At 33.9% G+C, this 19,679-nt stretch overlaps 1 protein-coding gene across 1 annotated transcript; it reads right to left on the reverse strand.

The window, feature by feature from the left end:
- Positions 1-10,133: 10,133 nt before the first annotated feature.
- On the reverse strand, positions 10,134-19,467 carry LOC131853987 (protein FAM114A2). The gene is made up of 10 exons (XM_059205105.1): positions 19,163-19,467; positions 17,914-18,105; positions 16,708-16,878; positions 16,007-16,229; positions 15,280-15,531; positions 14,474-14,599; positions 13,584-13,728; positions 12,670-12,861; positions 11,866-11,989; positions 10,134-11,013 (listed from the first exon to the last, which is right to left on the reverse strand). Exons 1-10 carry the CDS (start codon positions 19,343-19,345, stop codon positions 10,939-10,941), a joined length of 1,683 nt encoding a protein of 560 aa, XP_059061088.1. The 5' UTR covers positions 19,346-19,467; the 3' UTR covers positions 10,134-10,938.
- Between the last annotated feature and the right edge of the window lie 212 nt (positions 19,468-19,679).

Consider the following 19,679-nt stretch of genomic DNA (forward strand, 5'->3'; position numbering starts at 1 on the left):
AAAATGTCTCGGAAGTTGTGGTGTATTGTCTCACGCCCTCACCGCGCAGGCGCAGGCGCAGACCTGCACACTAATGCGGTTTTTTTTGCTAACGTTACTTTTTGCGTGGGCTTTATGTTTCCGTCTCCAAATATATTGGTCTTTACAATTTAGAGTGCACAGGTCATATTTGAAGAAGAACTCTTTACAACACAAGTGCATGGAGTAATTAAACTACTTTTAGGGGGAACATAATGATGAATGATGACTGCATCGGTGGTTTAGCGGTTTAGTATACCGCTTTACTTCTAATGGTCGCGGGTTCGATTCCTCACGGCACAAACCTTTGATTCATGAGTATGATTGTGTGTATTGGTCCGGGTGTTTTCTATGTCTAAATATATGTATGTATTTAGGACAAAAATATATATCTATCTATGTCATCATCTGCTTCTACCTTATCCCATTTATTTGGGGTCGGTGTAATATGTTTTTCGCTTCTATTCATCCCTGTCATCGCGTTATTTACTTCCTTTCTTACCATATCATCTTTCACACAGTCCATCCATCTCTTTTCGGCCTTCCTCTGCCCTTATAACCATCCACATTCACTTGTAACACCTTTCTTAAAATATTATCCTCGTTCATATCCATATCTATCTATGTATTTGTATCAATTATCTACTACCTAACACAGGCTTACCTTTTCTTACACAATACAAAAAAAATCACTAAAACCAGAAAACTATGGGATACTCCAAATGGTACTCATACCTTTATAGCAAAATTTTATACTCAAGTCATAAAATTCATAAAGCGTTCGATCTACCAACTATCCCTCTTAATTCACATCTGCTAAACTTCCTAATTATTCCCCATCCGTCCAACACGAAAAGCCGACATATTGTTAAAAGAAATAATTTATGGCACATCAAGAGATGCCGTATGTCGGCGAAAAGGGATTTAGGAATTTAGAACGCAGATGCTATGAAACACCTTTTCTATTCGTAGTGCGGACAGATGAGATGTTCAAGTATCTCTAATATATTATATATAATAATAATGTAAACAAACATAAAGATGGATCGTTGAATTGCTTAAGTGTTGGCACATTTGTGAATAGACTTTTTTTTCAAGCGTACTGATGAAATATGTACAATGTACATATCACTATACGGTTGTACAACCATTTAGCCAAGGAATGAATCCTTCATTTCATAATAATACTATAACTGCGAAAGTAACTGTCTGTCTGTCTGTATGTCTATCGCGTTTTCACGCCAAAACTACTGGACCGATATAAATGAAATTTGGTACACAGATAGTCTGGTCTAGACTTTGAGAAAGCACATAAACTATTTGTAATGAATGAAAGAGGAGATGAAATGTTGTATCGTCATCTTTAAATCTGAAATTGATTTATAGCCTGTGTATTAAATATGAATATGAGATTCAAATTTTGTAAATAAAATAACTTTAGGAGGTAAAATAAAATAGGGGATGAAAGTTTGTATAGAAATTATCGATAAAACGTTTTTGGGTTACAATTTTGAATGATCCGTAGTGCTGTACACAAACTGTAGACGAACGTTAGTGACCACTTACAAACTGAGGAAGGTAACAGATCCTTGTAACCAAATGTGTTAAAAAAAGTGCTGTACATAGAACAGAATGTTGTTTCAAACTTAATAAAAATCTGATTTATTCTTGAATATTTCATTATTATGGGAAAGCGGTATTCTTTGATTACCATTTCAACACCTGTTCCGAATGTAAAGTACGTCTGTGTGGTCCACCTAATTGTGATGCAGCAGACCTCCAAGATTCTTAATACCAAATCGAGCTCAGTCTACTTAATCAATATAATATTAGTGTCTGTTTGTAATATTGAAATAATCGTTTTTTACTGCATGCATATGTATATAAATATGGTACATACACCAAAATAACATTTTTGTCTCTCTGTCTGTATGTCTGTTTTTTCCGGCTAATCTCTGAAATCGACGGATTTTGACGGGACTATTTTTGGCAAGTAGCTGATGTAATAAGGAGTAACTTAGGCTACTTTTATTTTAGATTTTTTTTATTTTAGAAAAATAAAGTTAAATTCCACGCGGACGAAGTCGCGTTACCATTATAGTCTGTGATAGTAAATCCTTTTCTTCTTTCATCCTTTTCTTCAGTCGTTCACTTTTGGCTTTTATGATGGTATCTATTCGTTGTGGTCCTTGCCGACAGAGCTCTTCGCAATTTGCCTCCATCTGGTAACCAGTCATTTGAATCTAGATAGTAAAGTATCTAGATTCAATTGACTGGATTGGATTAGATTTTTTTATCATATTCTATAACTTGTATATTTTAATTATTTACATGTATAATACTTATTTTACTGACTCCAATTAAAGAGTAAATTTTGTATTAGCTTCCGCTCGCGATTTTGTCTGCATGAACTGTTAGCTGGTTTGACAACTATCTATCAATGTGGAAAGTTTCGTGTGGATTGATTAAGCTTTTAAGACATGTAAGTATAACTATACAAAACAGACTCCATTTCGCATTTATAATATTTTAATGGATGTTAATGGGATGGTGATCTTTACGGTTCACGCTACCGGTAGAGGATGATAATCTGAGCATAAGGTCAGGTCAGTTAGCCCATCTTGGCAAATTCGCCAGAAATTTATGGTGGTTTCCAGGGGGAACCGCATAAAGGTCAACCTGAAATGCTACATTGCATTTATAATATTATACGACCTAAAATCGGAGTCATATCGGAGCAGTGGTGAGGAACTTCCTGTGTCTTTTGTTAGACGGCCTCGGATGTGGGCAATCGGGGTTGATTTCACATAGTGTGCCTGCCGATTTAATTTTAGCCCCAGCGCTATTATTTCGATATTGTCCCTAATTTTAGTGTAGTGGTCTACCAATGGGTATCTACTTTTTATTTCGACTCTCGATTTTATTCACCTACATCTTATGTATAAAATTCTCGTGTCACAGTTTTCGTTCCCATACTCCTCCGAAACGGCTTGACCGATTCTCATGAAATTTTGTGAGCGTATTGAGTAGGTCTGAGAATCGGCCAACATATATTTTTCATCCCCCTAAATGATAGGGGTAGTCCACCCCTAAATTTTTTTTTATTTTATAGCAAAACAACGTTTGTCGGGACTGCTAGTATATTATAAGTTACACAGTTTAAAAATAAAATTGTTTTAAATCGGCCCTCACGAATGTTGTCCATGTGTCGAATACTAATTTAAAAACCATACCAAATATGGCTCGAAAGTTACCTGTCATCGTTGTGTCGCTGTTAATATATGCATGATTGTTCATGCAACTTTGTTTATTTAAGTAAAGCTGTGGCTGAATACTAATATTTAATATGTGAAACAAGAAATTATAACCGCTTTGAAAGTGTAGGAAAGGTAATTAAATTTTTTACTAAGGTAATAATAATAATAATAACCCTAGACAATTCAGACACTGCCCTCTAGTCCTAAGTTAATCAGAACTTGTGTTGTGGTTACTAGATAACTGATAGAAATATTTAAATACATACATCGTATACATAGAAAACACCCAGACCGATACAATCATACTCAACACTATCAATATTTGCAGTGTCGAACCGGCGACCACCAAATGTAAAGTGATGCGCTGAACCACTAGATTAGTTATGACATGCAGACAGCTGACATTACTTTTAGAATAATGCTTTTCAAATACATTCCACACACTATCACAGATTATTTTTTTATTTCTTTTTAAATTTAGGAACTTTGTACCATCTAAGTACATGCCAGTCCCATTGTACCCTAACTAACATAGATTTGACTCGTACAAACTCAAATTATAGGACACAATAGTGCCATCGCCAAGCGAACACTGTCGTAACTACTTGTATTATCTCTTCTCTGCATAAATAATAGAACCGTTCAAACCACAGTACAAACTAGTCTACTTTTTTGTTCTGTGGTTCAAAACTTATGCGTGTGGTCGAATTTCCACTACTGGGAATCACGTTAAGTTGTGACTGAATACTAAATAAACCACCAATAGAGCAACGTGGAAGTAATATATAATTAACTAGCTGTACCCGCGACTTCGTCCGAGTAAAATAGTGATCTTGACTAAATAATAAAAAAATATTTAATAATATAACCCAATAAAAGCCTAAATAAAAGGCTTTGCTAGAAATTAATCGAAACTATAACGACGCACCTTTGCAAAATTTATAAATTTCCATACAGAATTTCATTCAACTCAATCAACAACCTAAAGAATAGGTTTCACGCTTCCAGCTTCAAAAATGACGATTCTTCCATACAACCTTCAACCTCTTACAACCCTTTTTTCGCATTCAAAAGTGGCCTATAGCTTTTCTCAGTGTCTAGACTATCTATGTATTAAATTTCAATTAAATCCGTTCAGTAGTTCTGGCGTGAAAGCGAGACAGACAGACAAAGTTACTTTTGAAGTAAGGATATTGGCCTCTAATTTAGTGACACCTATTTATTTAAATAACTTTATTGCCGCTGACCAAATATGGTATAAATGGCGAGCTTAATGTTAACAGCATTCTCGACCCTTTATTTAAATAATAATAAATGATCCTGAACAATTAACACAGCGCCATCTAGTCCCACGGTAAGCAGAGCTTGTGTTATGGGTACTAGACAACTATTCGTCTGTTTAGATATTTTTTTTTATGCGTAATATACCTAGAAAACAGCCAGACCTACACAAACAATCGTACTCAAGAATACAAAAGTTTGCACCGTGCGAGGAATCGAATCCGCAGCCGTTGGATGTAAAGCGATGTGCTAAACCGTTAGAACACCGTGACCGTAGCATTTATTTGTCTGTTAGTTACAGACAGAATGGCAAATAAGCTGTCGGCCCCCTTATGGCAATTGGCAACAGTCGGCTGTTGGGTAGTAATATGAACTAGAGGCCTCATTGCTAGCTAAGTCCATAAATACCATCCTGATCATTTGGATGAATGATGGTCCTCCACCATGCGTTTTTCCAGAAAGTTTTACCAAGCACAACCACATTGTGGAATCACCTTCCAACAATGGAACTACACTTTCCAAACAGATACGATATTTAAACCTATAAGAGAAGAGCTTATTCCTTTTCAAAAGGTCCGCAACGCACTTGCAATTTCCCTGATGTTGCGAGTGCTCATGGACGGAGGTAATCACTTACCATCAGGTGAGCCACTCTCGTTTGTCCTATATGCTATAAAATTATTATTATTATTATCCTGGTTAATTCCTGGTGCATATATAATAGTAACATAACATTTTTTGGCAATGAGTACCAATCACATTTTGAATTACATATTTTGTTTAAAAAATATGTTTACTTACTAGCTACCCGCCCCGACTTAGTACGGGTGTACCTACATGTATTAGGTATACATATAAACCTTCCACTTGAATCACTCTATGTACTACTAAATATTGCATTAAAATCGGTTGCGTAGTTTAAAAGTTCTAAGGGAACAGACAGATTTTAAACTATGTAAAGATAAAGAATTTATGTCGGATATATACCCTATGTTTTCCTTTTGGTCTCATATATAATTTAATAATTTATTTATTTATTCTGACGAGATTCATTGGTGTTAGTTTCAGAATAACTTAAAAATTATATTAGAGAGATTATACATACAGATGTACATACTGCAGTTTTGTTTAACAAAATCGTATTATTTGTCAAAATCGGTTAATAATTTATCTTAGCAGTATCGACGCACCTTTGCTCGTAGAAATTATCTGAAAAAAAAAACAACTATTGCAGTAATTGTTTGCTATTGCATTTACTTTAAAAAAAGTAATAATTCAGTCATTCAAGCGTGCAGCATTACGCTAATGACAGAGGGTGGTGAGCAGCAATCACGAATATTGCCAGGCTATTCATTTTGTTTTGTTTTGATACAAATGACACTGCGCACGCGACGACCGGTAAGTACCTATCTTTGCTAACTTTTAATAATTTGTGACTGCAAATAAAAATCGGTACTAACACATAGGATTTAAGTACTAAATTAGTTTACTAATTCGTATAGACCAAATTGGAAAAACTTGGAACTGTAAATATTATTATTAGTATACCAGTCCCTAAAATACGGAGAGCTATTCCGTACCACAATTAATGACCTAATTTTTATCGCTTATTTAATATGTTTTCTTTTTTTTCTTTTTTCTAAAAACTATGTAATATTATATAATCTGTGCTAAAAACCAACTTTAAAAATACGGAATATGTCCTTACGTCTGTTACTGACACCTTTTACTACTAAACAGCTGTGAGGTCTTAATTGAACAGTACTTCAATCAAGACACCTCAGCAGTTTAGTACTAAAAGGCATCAGAAACACGTATATACATATATATATTACATCATGGGGTCAGATCTAGACTATATTTATCTCAAAAAATGCAGAGTAACGGGTAATAGCTAATCTGTACTAATAATATCTAATATTGTAAATAAAGAAAGATTTGATTATTCTTTTGCATCGAATAGGTTCTGCACCTATTGGACCGATTTGAAAAATTCTTTTACCATATGCTCCGAAATTACTGAGTGGATTTAAAAGACTCTTTCACCATTTGAATACCACGTTATCCCTGATGAACATAAGCGAAAATAATACGACAGTTTTATAAAGAACATCAATATCCAAGGATGTGTGTGTGTGGGTACATAAGTGTTAAAATTTATCATATAGATAGTGGTATCTAACAAAATTTAAAAAAAGCGAAGCCGAGTAGGGCCTCTAGTGTACAATAAAGTGAATCTGTACCAACAAACATACGTGAATAGATGTCAATCAGTGCCATCATAAATCATTACAAGTCGTCAAACGTTCGACTGACGATAACAAATCTACAGCAACCCTTGCCTGCAGCAGATGTGTTTACATGTTGTATGCGGCGATCTGCGAGGGATGAAAGCCGAACGACTTTCGTGAAATTATATAGAATAATATGGATATGCCGCGTGATACCTTTTTTTTAATTCTGTTTTATGTTATGTAGGTACAATGAATGTATTAAAAAACATTTTTTTATACATGTAATAGGTGTTGTTACTGAGAGAAATTAAATGGATTTTTTATCTGCTCATCTATGGGATAGTACGCGATAATGTCAGAAACGACAATCCATATGAATGCCTGAATGTATTGACTTCTTTATTATAGGAGTTTAGTGTTTGAAATGAAATGCTTCATTTATTACAATCGTTTACAAAGAACAATGTTAATTGAAATAACACGCCTTTTTCTGGAAACGACGCATATGAAGTCGAAGTCGTATATATATCTGTCTATAATATTTATTTATTTATTAGGTTATAACAAGGCTGAGAGGTACATAACCTATTTTTACCAACAATGAGTTTAAATAAATACAGTATAATATCAAATGCAAAGTGTCAAGATTCACATTAGCCCCTGAATTAGAGGAGCATCATATCCCAAGCGGTAAATTCGAACTTGGTAGAATATACATCTCGTTATTAACGCACCTTTGAAAAGTTGATCACTGACACGTCAAGTATATTGTTTGTGTTCGATGCATTTGAAACTAAAGATTATCAGCGGCCTCGCCTCACCGTCATGCCTCTGACTAGTAAAAAATCTATTATATATCTATAATATATAAAGCTGCATTACGGTGACTCACTCACTGATTATATTATTTTGATCTATTATAAAACGGCCACAATAATTGACAGCAATACTAATTGTATGTCAGTATTTATGTTGTAAAAATCTAAGCCTGAAAGCGAAGGCATTTTTCAGTTTTTACGCCGACTCGAAAAAATTTAAGCATAGGGGCAGATTCACATACGCTCATGCCGTATTATAAACAAGTACTACGCCAATGCATACGCTGTATTATTATGGGGACACATTGATATGTGGATATATAGACTTTGTAGTGTATCAAAATTCATATCATGGTCATGTCCATACAATACTTTACTCGGTGCACGTAGTAACAGGTGGTCGGACAAAGGCCGGCTCGCAGATTATCTCGGCTATTATTATTTTATGCCTATTTGCTTGCGATCCTTTGTGATATCTATTTGACGCCATTTTGTTATTGTACGGTCAGCAGAAATTCTATGAATAGACTTTGAATATAATAATAATAATCTCAGGATAATTCACACAGCGCCATCTAGACCCAAGTTAGCTAGCTAAAGCTTGCGTTATGGGTACTATACTAGATAACTGATACAATCTTTTTTCATAAATACATACATATTGTACATAGAAAATACTCAGACCGATACAATCATACTCATGAATGCAAATGTTTGCACCGTACGAGGAATCGAACCCGCGACCATGGCGCTGCGCTAAACCGCTAGACTAGCGAGGCCGTCAATATTGAGAGTGATCCGAGATGAATACAATGTTACAGTACAGAATGTTAATATTATCAATGAGAAAGGTACGAGGGTGCCGCTACGGGACGTAATAATTATATATTGGTCTTACTGATCTTGATTCAGTAGACAGTACCGAAATCTCGTAACTTTCACTACACACAGGTGAAGTGTTTGTTCATTTAAACGGATTTTGATGAAACTTAATTAATATAGCTTATACATTAGAATAAGACATAAACTATAAATTCCATGCGAGAGAAACCGCGAGCATAGCTAGTACGTATATATAATTTTATTTGAGCTTAAGTAGCACGGCGTATCAATACAGGGATTGGTAGGAGCTTATAGATAGCATTGAAAATTAAATAATACCTTTTTTTATCGATGGCGATAAGGTTTATACGATTAAAGTACATTATTATATTACTTATACAGTAACACTAGTAGATAACATCGTAGAAAAAACATTATTTCTATTTCATTGCTATTTTAATAATTTACTATTTTAATAACAATATTAATTTCGTTTGCTAGGATTATGTTTTATTGCCATCCAGTAGATGCAGTGACCAGTTTCCAATTCATCTTCAGATCAAGCCATTAATATCCAGCTTTCATGCTTAGTCTCAATTGTTCTATAATGAAATGTTCATATCTATAATCTACGAGATTTTATCAAATTCGGTAAATTCGATAAAACTTTTAAGTTATAAAAGAATCAACTTATTAATATTTTTATGCTAATGTATCTACATTACCATAGACTATTAATATATATTATTATAATATTGTAATTTTTTTTTATTTATATTCTTTATTGCACCAATTACAGAACAAAAAAAAATTATAAATATACAGTAACTGATACAAAAGGCGGTCTTATCGCTGAACAATCTCTTCCAGACTGCCATTGGGTGGACAGTGAAAATAAGAAAATATTTATGATAATTATATATTTTTTAGATATCTTTTATATTTGTTATTTCAGTTAAATGCTAACCAGATGTTTAGCATATACTTATCTTATTAATTCACACACACAATTATTATAAACACGAACGTTTGTGGGTATAGGTGGATGTTTAATACTCTTTCATACAAAAACTACTGAACAGGTTTTGATGAAACTTTACAGTATCTAATATAGCTTACACATAGGCTATAATTAAAAAAGATATTTTGTAAATTGGACATATAATGATAAATGTCAAGTAAGTGTAATGCAGCGAAGTTGCGCGGGACAGCTAGCTAGCTAGCTATATTAAATAAATTAAAAAATATATAATTTTATAATAATATATTATTATTTACAATTATATCTTTACAAAATACATATACAATTTATACACATTATAGTCTGCGCATCAAAGTGTGGCAAAACAAGAAAGCATCATGTCGACAGCTGTCACCCACACCACACGACGAACGGAGTAAAATCTTATAAAAAAAAAATTAAGAACACATAATCGGCTTTACAATAAATATAAAAATACAATATATTATTTTGAAATTTTAATGTGTTTAATTTACAAAACATATGAAATATATTTTATATGTAAATAGGCCAATTGGATATACTAGAAAATGCTGATTAATTTTAAAGTGCAACTTAAAAAAAGAAATAGAATGTAATTTTGACAAAATAGAAAAAGTTAAAAATGAACAATATAGTCATAGATCAATGACTTGAAATTAGTATTAATATATTTTATGTAGAAGAAAGAAAATAAGAAAGAAGTAAAATTAATACTGCAGTACAATCTTCGGCAAAAGCTGAGTGGAAGCCATTTTAACTTGTAATGTAGTATTATTTGACACCTCGGTGGTCTCATGGTTTAGCACACCGCGGGTTCGATTCCTCGTGTGGTACAAACATTTGTATTCATGAGTCTGATTATTTGTATAACTCTGGATGTTTTCTGTGCATATTAGGTATGTAATTATAAAAAAATCTAAGTATTTCTAATCCTGAGGTCCTGTTATAAGTAATAAGTTGACTATATTACTTATAACAGGACCTCTGCTCTGGATTTTAGCTTGGGACTAAATGGTACTTGCAATTGGCCTGAGATATAAGGTATTTTAAAAGATCTTAATTTTTCACAACATATTGTACTAAAAATCTACATAAATCTTTGCTATTATTGCTGAGTTGCACTACTATATTATATTAGTAATGAGAAATGACAGTAAAATTATAGGGTTTTAAAATAAATCGGTCCAGTAGATCCATAGATTGGACCCTACAACCTCACAAGCTTTCCTCTTTTAATATTAATATAGATATACATATATCTAAATTATAACAGATAACATATGATTTAATAAATATATATCGTACAATGTTTCTTTGTAAATAAATGTTGTTATTATATTATATTATCATCGTAATTAACACTTTGAAGTAATATTTGGAAATAATATTTATTTGTATTATATAAATCAGTAGTTAAAAATTTGAACTTAGGCTTCAAGAATATATGGTAAAGTTAGTAAGTAAGTTACATATATATATGTATATACACAGTCAGTTACTTTTAACTATACAGCACCAATTTGTAATATCGGCAGAGCTAACTGGAATGCATTTTGTATATATGTCGAACTATTTCCCGCCTGTGAACAAGATACAGAATAACAATTAATAATATTCGTATAAGTTTGAGATTTTAATGAGTTATTATGTTTTCGATTCTACTATATTTGTTTCGATTTCATTAGGGAGTTCTTCCATGTGGTTTTGTACAAAGTAATTTGCTCTTTATCACCCATTTATCTAACAGTGAAGCTTACTTTGTAAAAGTGTTTTGTTTGGATGATGACACATGGCAGTGAAATTTCAGAGTACAGTGGGTTGATCTTATTTCTCTAGAATGGCAAGGCTTGAGGGGAAAAAAGATTTTTTGCCCATGTACAAGATGAAGTGAGTTAGCCCATCTTGGCAAATGGCAATTTACCACGGTGGTTTCCAGGGGGTACCGCATGGAGGCCAACCTGCCATGGTACATTGTTAGCAATGGGGTTATTAGTCCACATTACTAACAATCCTTTTCCCCTCTATTAAGACTGATCGCAAATATCCTCAGAAAATAAATGTACAAGGAACAAAATACAGTCTACCGGGAATTTCTCTTCCCGGAGTCAATGCCGGGGCAAAAAGGCTCACTCCGTGGCCCAACCTGCACCCTCTTGGGGGACGCGGATGACCCGGTATATTCAATTGAGGAGCATTACGGGCGTACGGCATAACGTTTTTGGCGTCCTTCATTTTTTTTTATACTACGTAGGTGGCAAACGGCCCATCTGATGGTAAATGGTTACTGTAGCCAATGGACGCATGAAACACCAAGAGTGTCACGTGCGCGCATGCCATTTAACACCAGTTAGTATTTCCGGATGAAGTGGAAACATTATTGGCGAAAGACATAAACATAAGCTATAAGACGTAATCAATTATGTAGTACTCACCTCCAAAAATATGTTAGTTATATAATTATTATTTTGTTCCTTATTTTCAACAGGTATAGAGTTCAATTTCTCCGTGAACAATGTCGCCAATTCGCTAACATGTTTTGTGAGAGCCACTGTCATCCTGCAAGTAAATTGTGCATAATAAATAATATTAACAAAAAAAAATTACTTTTAACTAACTGTTATCATTTTTTTATGTGAACCGATTTTGATGATTATTTGAAAGCTAGTGCTTTTAGTATGTTTACATATAAATTTGATCAAGACTAGATTAGTAGTTTTTGATTTATCCTTAATAATATATGTCCGCGTCCGCGTCCATATAACGCCCACACATACCGTTTTCCCTTCAGTACACCAAATAGTCACAAGCAATCATCAGTCCAAAATAATTGTGTACTCAATATATTAAATTGGAAAGCACCCCGGACTTATCATTTATACATCATAGCATCAAGATTGTGTGGGTCACAGCAGACTCATACAATATGTATTTAAATAATTATTTGTCAATACATAAATCATTAATAATAATTAATGATTTAAGTTCAATCAAAAATGTTTTTTTTTTTCATGCCTAAACATGCAATTTTACATAGAAAATATAATATAAATACTTATTCAAATTAAATTAAATTTTAAGATGTTTTGAATCGTAATAGTATGATTCTACTGGCATATGCAGAATACAGATTCAAGTAAGTAAAATAGGTCAAGAACTATAAGCAAAATTATTAAACTGTACATGTCACATTAAATCTTTTACATGTTACAATACAATAATAAATAGCAAAACCTTACTGAGTAAGAGCATCGGCTTCATCTGCAGTAGAGCGTCTGGTCTTGACGAGAAGCATTTCAGCTGTTTTGTGGTACAATTCTACTGACAATGCAGTTGACTGAGCCAGTCCGCTGACTGATCGTTTGTACACAGCTTTTTGAGTCAAATCAGCATCTGTAGTATCCAGCCAAGTTAATATCTCTGAATATTGCCTGAAAATATACATATTTACACTTTTTAAAGGGATGCTAATAGAATGGCGCAATCTCCTGCGTTAATGGTATACATTGGCGGGGTACATATCTACTGATAAGATGAGTATGAGGTCAGGTCAGTTAGCATAGCATGGCAAATTCACCAGGTAAATTCCTGGTGAATTTGCTTTATATGAATTTAAAGTTTTAACATGGTTTCCAGGAGGAACTGAGTGGCGATCAATCTGACATGGTACACAGCAATGGAAAGCCCCATTGTTATATACCACGTCAGGTTGATCTCCACTTATGTATTTAATCCTACCAATCCTCTTCTCTCCACATTTAAAACTGAGGGCATAGCACATCATCATCTTCTGCTTCTTCCTTACCCATTCATTGTGTAATGTTTTTCTCTTATTGGTAGATACAAAAAATGTATTCGGTATATTTGTTGTATATACTTCAAATCTAGACGACTACTACTAGTGGTCTAGTGGATTACCGCACCTAGTTACTTCCAGTGGTTGCGGGTTCAATTCTCGATTTCATGATTGGTATTAATTAGTAGGTACAATATAACTTTGTGTAGGTCTTGATGTAAACAAAACATAAATTACAAAGGTGCTTATTGGATGAAATTGGTAAGACAAAGGTACCCCCCACACAGGCACCTATGTGTAATCAATTAATGCAATTCAATTGAAATGTATATAGTATAGTAGTCTTTATTAACTTACTTTATCAAAGGTTGGAATTGCAGTTTAAGACCAAGATCCTGCGTTGCAGTATGCAGCTTCTCGTGGAATGCGTCAGCTTTCGACATATCTTTCGCCGATGATTCCTCGTCATCATCGTCATCCTCCTCTGGCATTTCGCAAAGTTCTGAAAAATGAATATTTATATTTGATTCATACAACTATTTGGTGTTAAACAGTCTTTCTACTTCAAAAGGAGATATGTAAATGAAATTAAGCACAGTTTTGTCCTTCGATGGATGAATTAAGAATGATACTCAAATGGTATACATTGGCGAGGCATCAGTGGAGGTTGATAAAATGAGAATGGAGGCCAGGAAATCCATCGTGATGAATTCAGCAGGAAATAACCCCGAAGGTATTTATCGGAACAGTATAGAGGTCCGACATTGCTAGCAGTAATAATACATCAGGTCGATTTCACTAGATGGTGTTGTGTGAATTCTCCAAGATTTCATTTATAATGTAAACCACACTTTTGTCAGTGGAGTTCTGACCATTTTCCACAATCTTCCATCAATCTCAATGGTTATTGATATGACACGACTCCTACTTTTCTTTAATCTGCTTGATATAGCTGTGTCTGGATCTTGCCCATTCCCTCTTTCATATATTATTATTAATTCACACAATGACACCTAGTCCCAAACAGAGTGTGTGCTATGAGCACTAAACTAGTGATGTAGGTTCCTCCTGGAAGCCATCTTGATAAGATCCTGGTGAATTTGTAACGATAAGGTTAACTGACCTGACCTCTCATGGTCATCCTATTATCCTCCACTGATGCCCCGCCAGCGTAAACCGTTAGCACGGGCAAGGTCATGCCATTTATACATTAAAAAAACCCCTTCAAATTCCAATACTTTATTTACCTGCAACTTGCTGTAATGTCTCCTTAATATCCTGCCTTTTCTCTGGAGCAGCACCTTGTATGCGTTCCTCTAGACGCATGGTCACCTGCCGTGATAACATCTCTAGGGCTTCTAGATGTACTAGACCTGGAAGATTATGATCATCATGATTAAAAATCTAATCAATATAAAAAATATATATTCACATAGAACTTACAACCTTTCATATTTTTATAAGTCCAGTGTTCTACCGTCCAGTTCTGCTAGCTTTTATAACTGACAAGAAACTTACTGGATGCATTTTTTGTTATTATTTTAGTCACTTTTTATCTTCATCAATCAAAAATTAACAAAATAAAGGTATAAATGAAGGTCGCATTGCTTAGCAGAGGACTTTAGCACTAAAAGGAGTATATGGAGTGACTTGACTCAATACCAACATGATGGCTAGCAACTTCCTCCTTTACTGAAATGTTATGCAAAGATACAACTCTATACCGGAAATACAGCTTAAAAAGCAAGCTGCTTGGCTGCTGAAATGGGTAAGACTGAGTTCTCCATGCAGAGGACATTTTATTTTATTATTTATAATCTCTTATTGCACCAACATAGATACTTCAAGAAAATATTACAATAGATTAAAGAAAGAAGAAGTTACAGAAAGCCGTCTTATCGCTAACGCAATCTCTTCCAGACAACCTTAGGAGAGAGAGTATTACTAAAAATAAAGTAGGCGGCACATTTTACAAAGCCTAGCTAATTTTAAAAAGATTAATAAACAGACAGAAATTTCAATTACCAAAAAGTGAATTATAAATACCTCATACCTTCAAAATCATCAAACAAATTCTCGTAATGGACTTCTTTTGCCTCTCTTTTCTCTTCCCGTATCCTATCCTCTTCTTCTGCTTTCGCCTTTGCCTCCCTCAACACCTGTGATAGTACTGGCTTGTCAGCAGGATCTAAGCCGAGCAATGCACGCTTTTTAGCTAACCCTGGGTCTCCATCTTGAAGTACTTCCATAGTTTTCTTGCCAATCGTTTCTAGAGTATCTAGGCCACCTGATATTACTTTTGTACCTGGTAAGTAAAAAATATAATAATAAGTTTTTTTTCATGTATTTAGAATGGCAAACAGCCTACCTGATGGTAAGTGATAGCCATGCATATATAAACTACTCAAAAGACACAAGTTGAAGCTTGTGTTATGGGTACTAGACAACTGATACAAAGACATACATAACATAGACATTTTTTTTGTAAATACATACATATTATACATAGATGAATGTAAGTATTTGTGCCGTTTGAGGAATCAAACCCGGGCCCATCGGAAGTAAGGCGGTGTGCTAAACCACTAGACCACCAGGGCTGTCAATTTTGTCATTTCATAGAACTAAATTGCCTCTGTTCTGTAATTTCATTGCTTAATATCTACCCTATAAGTGAAACACACAGAATATATAATAAATGCATATAATTATTCAATCTGCTACATACACAGTACAGCAATTTGAAGCTGTGGTGGGTTAGTTAATACTTATTACTTACTTACCAGTAGTTTCAACAAATCTAGTAACTCCTGATAATAAACTGCCAAATGCTGGGAATGCTGTCTCATTGGTACTCTTTGATTCTGGTACCTCCTCCTTACTACTGTCAGATATTGCCACCTCATCAGTTTTAGTCGCTTTCACCTCTGTATCCTTTAGATTTCTCCTTGCTAATTCCTCAGGGTCTGGTGCACCAATACCAGTTTCTAGAACTGTAGTGATACCCTGGAAAATATATCGTTATCAAATGAATTTATAAGTTACTTGGTCATCAGTCCAAGTCGGACCAATAGGTAGGTCTGACAGCATCACTCAGAGCTGAGGATGTAGGGGCATCCGAAATTCCTAGGAGGCGAGTGATCCGTGGAGTTTGGGCGCGGAGTGATCCCCTCGCTCACACTTCGGCCGCTCCTTCACTGGAGACGCGCGGCCGGACTGCAAATGCAAATGCGGACCCGCACGAAAGCGACTTTTGTGGTTTCGGAGGAACACCGAAAGGGTTTTGGTGGATAAAATTCCCACAGTATCCAACAGCACCGCTTCATAAAAGCTCGTTAGTTGGTTGGATGCCGCGGTTTTGAACCTTTCTCATCGTTAAATAAAAAAAGTCCCAACAGCATGTACCCGTAACACAGGCAGATGCAGTATTACACATCTTTGAAAAAAAATAAGTTCATGCCAATGATTATAGAGGAAAATTTACCTGTGACACCTGTGAGGTGAGGGTCGTAATACCAGCAGTTGCAGTACTTATCAGGGAGTCCACTCCCCACCCCCATCCCCATGCTGTGCTCTTTGTGGATGCAGCAGCAAGGCGGTCGGTCACTTCCTTTATATCAGATTCAGTTTTCTTTGATGATTCCAGTGGTTCATTCTGAAATATTATTTTAACATAATATTTAAACAAAGTCGCCGCCGCTGTCTGTTCACTTTAAATAACGCAACAGATCTTAATGTAGTTTTTAGCAATAGATAGAGTGATTCAAGAGGTTTATATGTATTTTTTGACTTTATTATAAAAAAGCCTATTAACAAATATTAATTTATTTAATTTATATCCACGTTTACATCAATTTTTACAAGTCTTAGCCTAATACAATAGTGCCACAAATATTAATTTTAAATTAATTATAGCTTATAATAAATAAAGCAATCTTCATGAACTCATTCAGAGAACAAGAAAAATATAGCTTTATATGTATAGTACATGCGTTATAGTATAGAACAAGCCAAGAAATACAAACACAATTGATCGTGCAAAACTGGGACTGATTACTAGTGATTTTGAAACTTAATTATGGGATGATAGAATGAAATAAAAAATAATATGTGGCTCACTGTGGAAGAGACTTGCTAGGTTCACAAGCAAGGAGGTCTTAGTGTTCAAAGACATAATGAACTAGTGATAATTTTTATTTATTTATTTAAAATAACAAGAGTAACAAGCAAATTTCATGTTCTCTGCTCCTTTTGTTTATGAGTTTGCATTCCATATTAGTGGTAGTAATTGAGTTCATATGAATAAAGCTTATTTCTATTTCTAATGAAAATAAGAAAAAAAAATGTAAATATGTAACTCTAAAGAGCCTAAATTGAATTTATGATGAATTAACAAACACAATGATATAAAAGAAATAATTTTAAATAACATATACTTAATACAACTTTTCCAGCAATAAAACCTTCATTCTTATTAATATAATATTATCTAGCTATAAATAACACATATAATACTATATATATAAATACTGATATATTGAAAGCTTTAAGAAAAGATTCCATCTCAAAAGCCAGCCAACACACATGCAATTCCCCTAGGGTGGTGTTCATAGGCAGTTTGTAGGCAGTGGTAATCACTTACCATCAGATGAACTAGCTTATTAGTCCCTTATGCTATAATTGAACCTACCTGAATAGTATTATTTGTAGTCAAATCCTGCTCCCAATCACCAAAATCATCCCATCCTGTATCTTTACTCTTCTCACTTTCCTTTACTGTAGGTTCTTTATTTGTTTGCTTATTCTTCACTTCTTGTTTTGGTTTAGATTCTGTTGATTCATTTTCATCTATATCAAAATCATCCCAGCCATCAGTGGGTTCCTAAAAAATATGTTTTATAGAACTAGTAGCTGATCCTCGTTTCGAATATGACTATGACAAGTATATGACTACCCATAACTATGTGAGATTGATATTATAATATAATGTTAATATCCAGACTAGAGTGGATGGATGCGGAAGGCGGAAGAGCGCACATGGTGGATTTCTTTGGGAAAGCCCTATGTCCAACAGTGTACAGACACAGGCTGATGGTGATGATCCAGACTATGTCACTCTGTAACAATGTACTTTCCAAACATACTTATGACAATTTCTCAAACTAGTACAGAGTTTACTGTTGATTGCATGGCTGTTTTTTATCTGCTTTGGGAGAAATGGATTTTATATTTAATTTTAAATAAAACAATGTCTTTTCTATAATTGTATTGTGGCAACTGATTGAAACATTCTTAACGTTGGCCGGCCAGCAGATGCATACACAACTATAGCTAGTTTCTGGTATAGACTAACCACTATCATCATGATAAAATCCATATTTATCCCATTTATCCCCACCTGATAACTTATCAGAAACTGGCAATCACACTCAACTTGTGACAAACTTTTCCCACATCTGTTCATAGTTTTTGACAGATTGCTGGATGGTCACAGAAAAAAAATATTCATCCTTGTCTCGATTCCATAACAATATTTATAATATTAGGATATTTTTTATTTTGGCTATTGTGGAATATCTTCATGAGTAATTAATAAAAGAAAATATCGGTAAACAGATATTTACAAAAATTTGTCACAATATGAAGAAACAAATTAAAATATCATCATTTAGTTTCTCATTTATTATATTTCTTACATTCAAGTCACAAGAATAACTGTAATAATAATATACTCTTTTATAGAATAAAAAATATACTACTTGGAAATATTTAAATATAAACACATGGTTTAAAAAAGTTACTTGTTAATTAACAATAAGCATACTTAACCTATCTATGTATGTATAATTTGACTCATGTATTATTAAAAGTTTTATAGAATTTCATGACAATATTTGCAAGTAGATAGAGTACTTATTTGTATATTCATTACAACTTACTGTTGCGTCCTTCTTCTCGGAAGTAAGGGTATTTGAGGTTAGTGTATTTTTTTCTGGTTCTAAATTAGTTTCTATAGAATTATCACTGTAATTAGAAGATGAAATACGTTGTTTTCTCTCTTTTTTATCCAGACTATGACCTTCGTCAGCACTTTCAAAATCTTCACTATCACTTGAAGGCATTATTAGAATGAACTATAAATTGCGTGTTCAACAATAAAAAAATAATCTTATGGTATTCTTTTAGATAGTTAATTATTTATAAATAAAACAAATGTTCGTAACTACTACGTGTTGACAAATCAGCTAAGTAACGTCAAAGTCAAAATGTGACATTCGACTAGACACTGAGCCTTCGATTTTGGCATTTTAAGTTTTTTTTAATATGTTTAATGGCTCTGGTTATAGGTTTACTGGAATCCAATTTTTATTCAACGATCAACGACATCTGAATGTAGAGTGGTCTTACTAAAAATGTCTGTAAATATTATGTGAGTCCTTTGGTAACAACTTAAAT

The sequence above is a fragment of the Achroia grisella genome, unplaced genomic scaffold (genome assembly GCF_030625045.1).
Source record: "Achroia grisella isolate CSIRO2021 unplaced genomic scaffold, CSIRO_AGI_Agris_v1 utg918, whole genome shotgun sequence".
NCBI lineage: Eukaryota > Metazoa > Arthropoda > Insecta > Lepidoptera > Pyralidae > Achroia > Achroia grisella.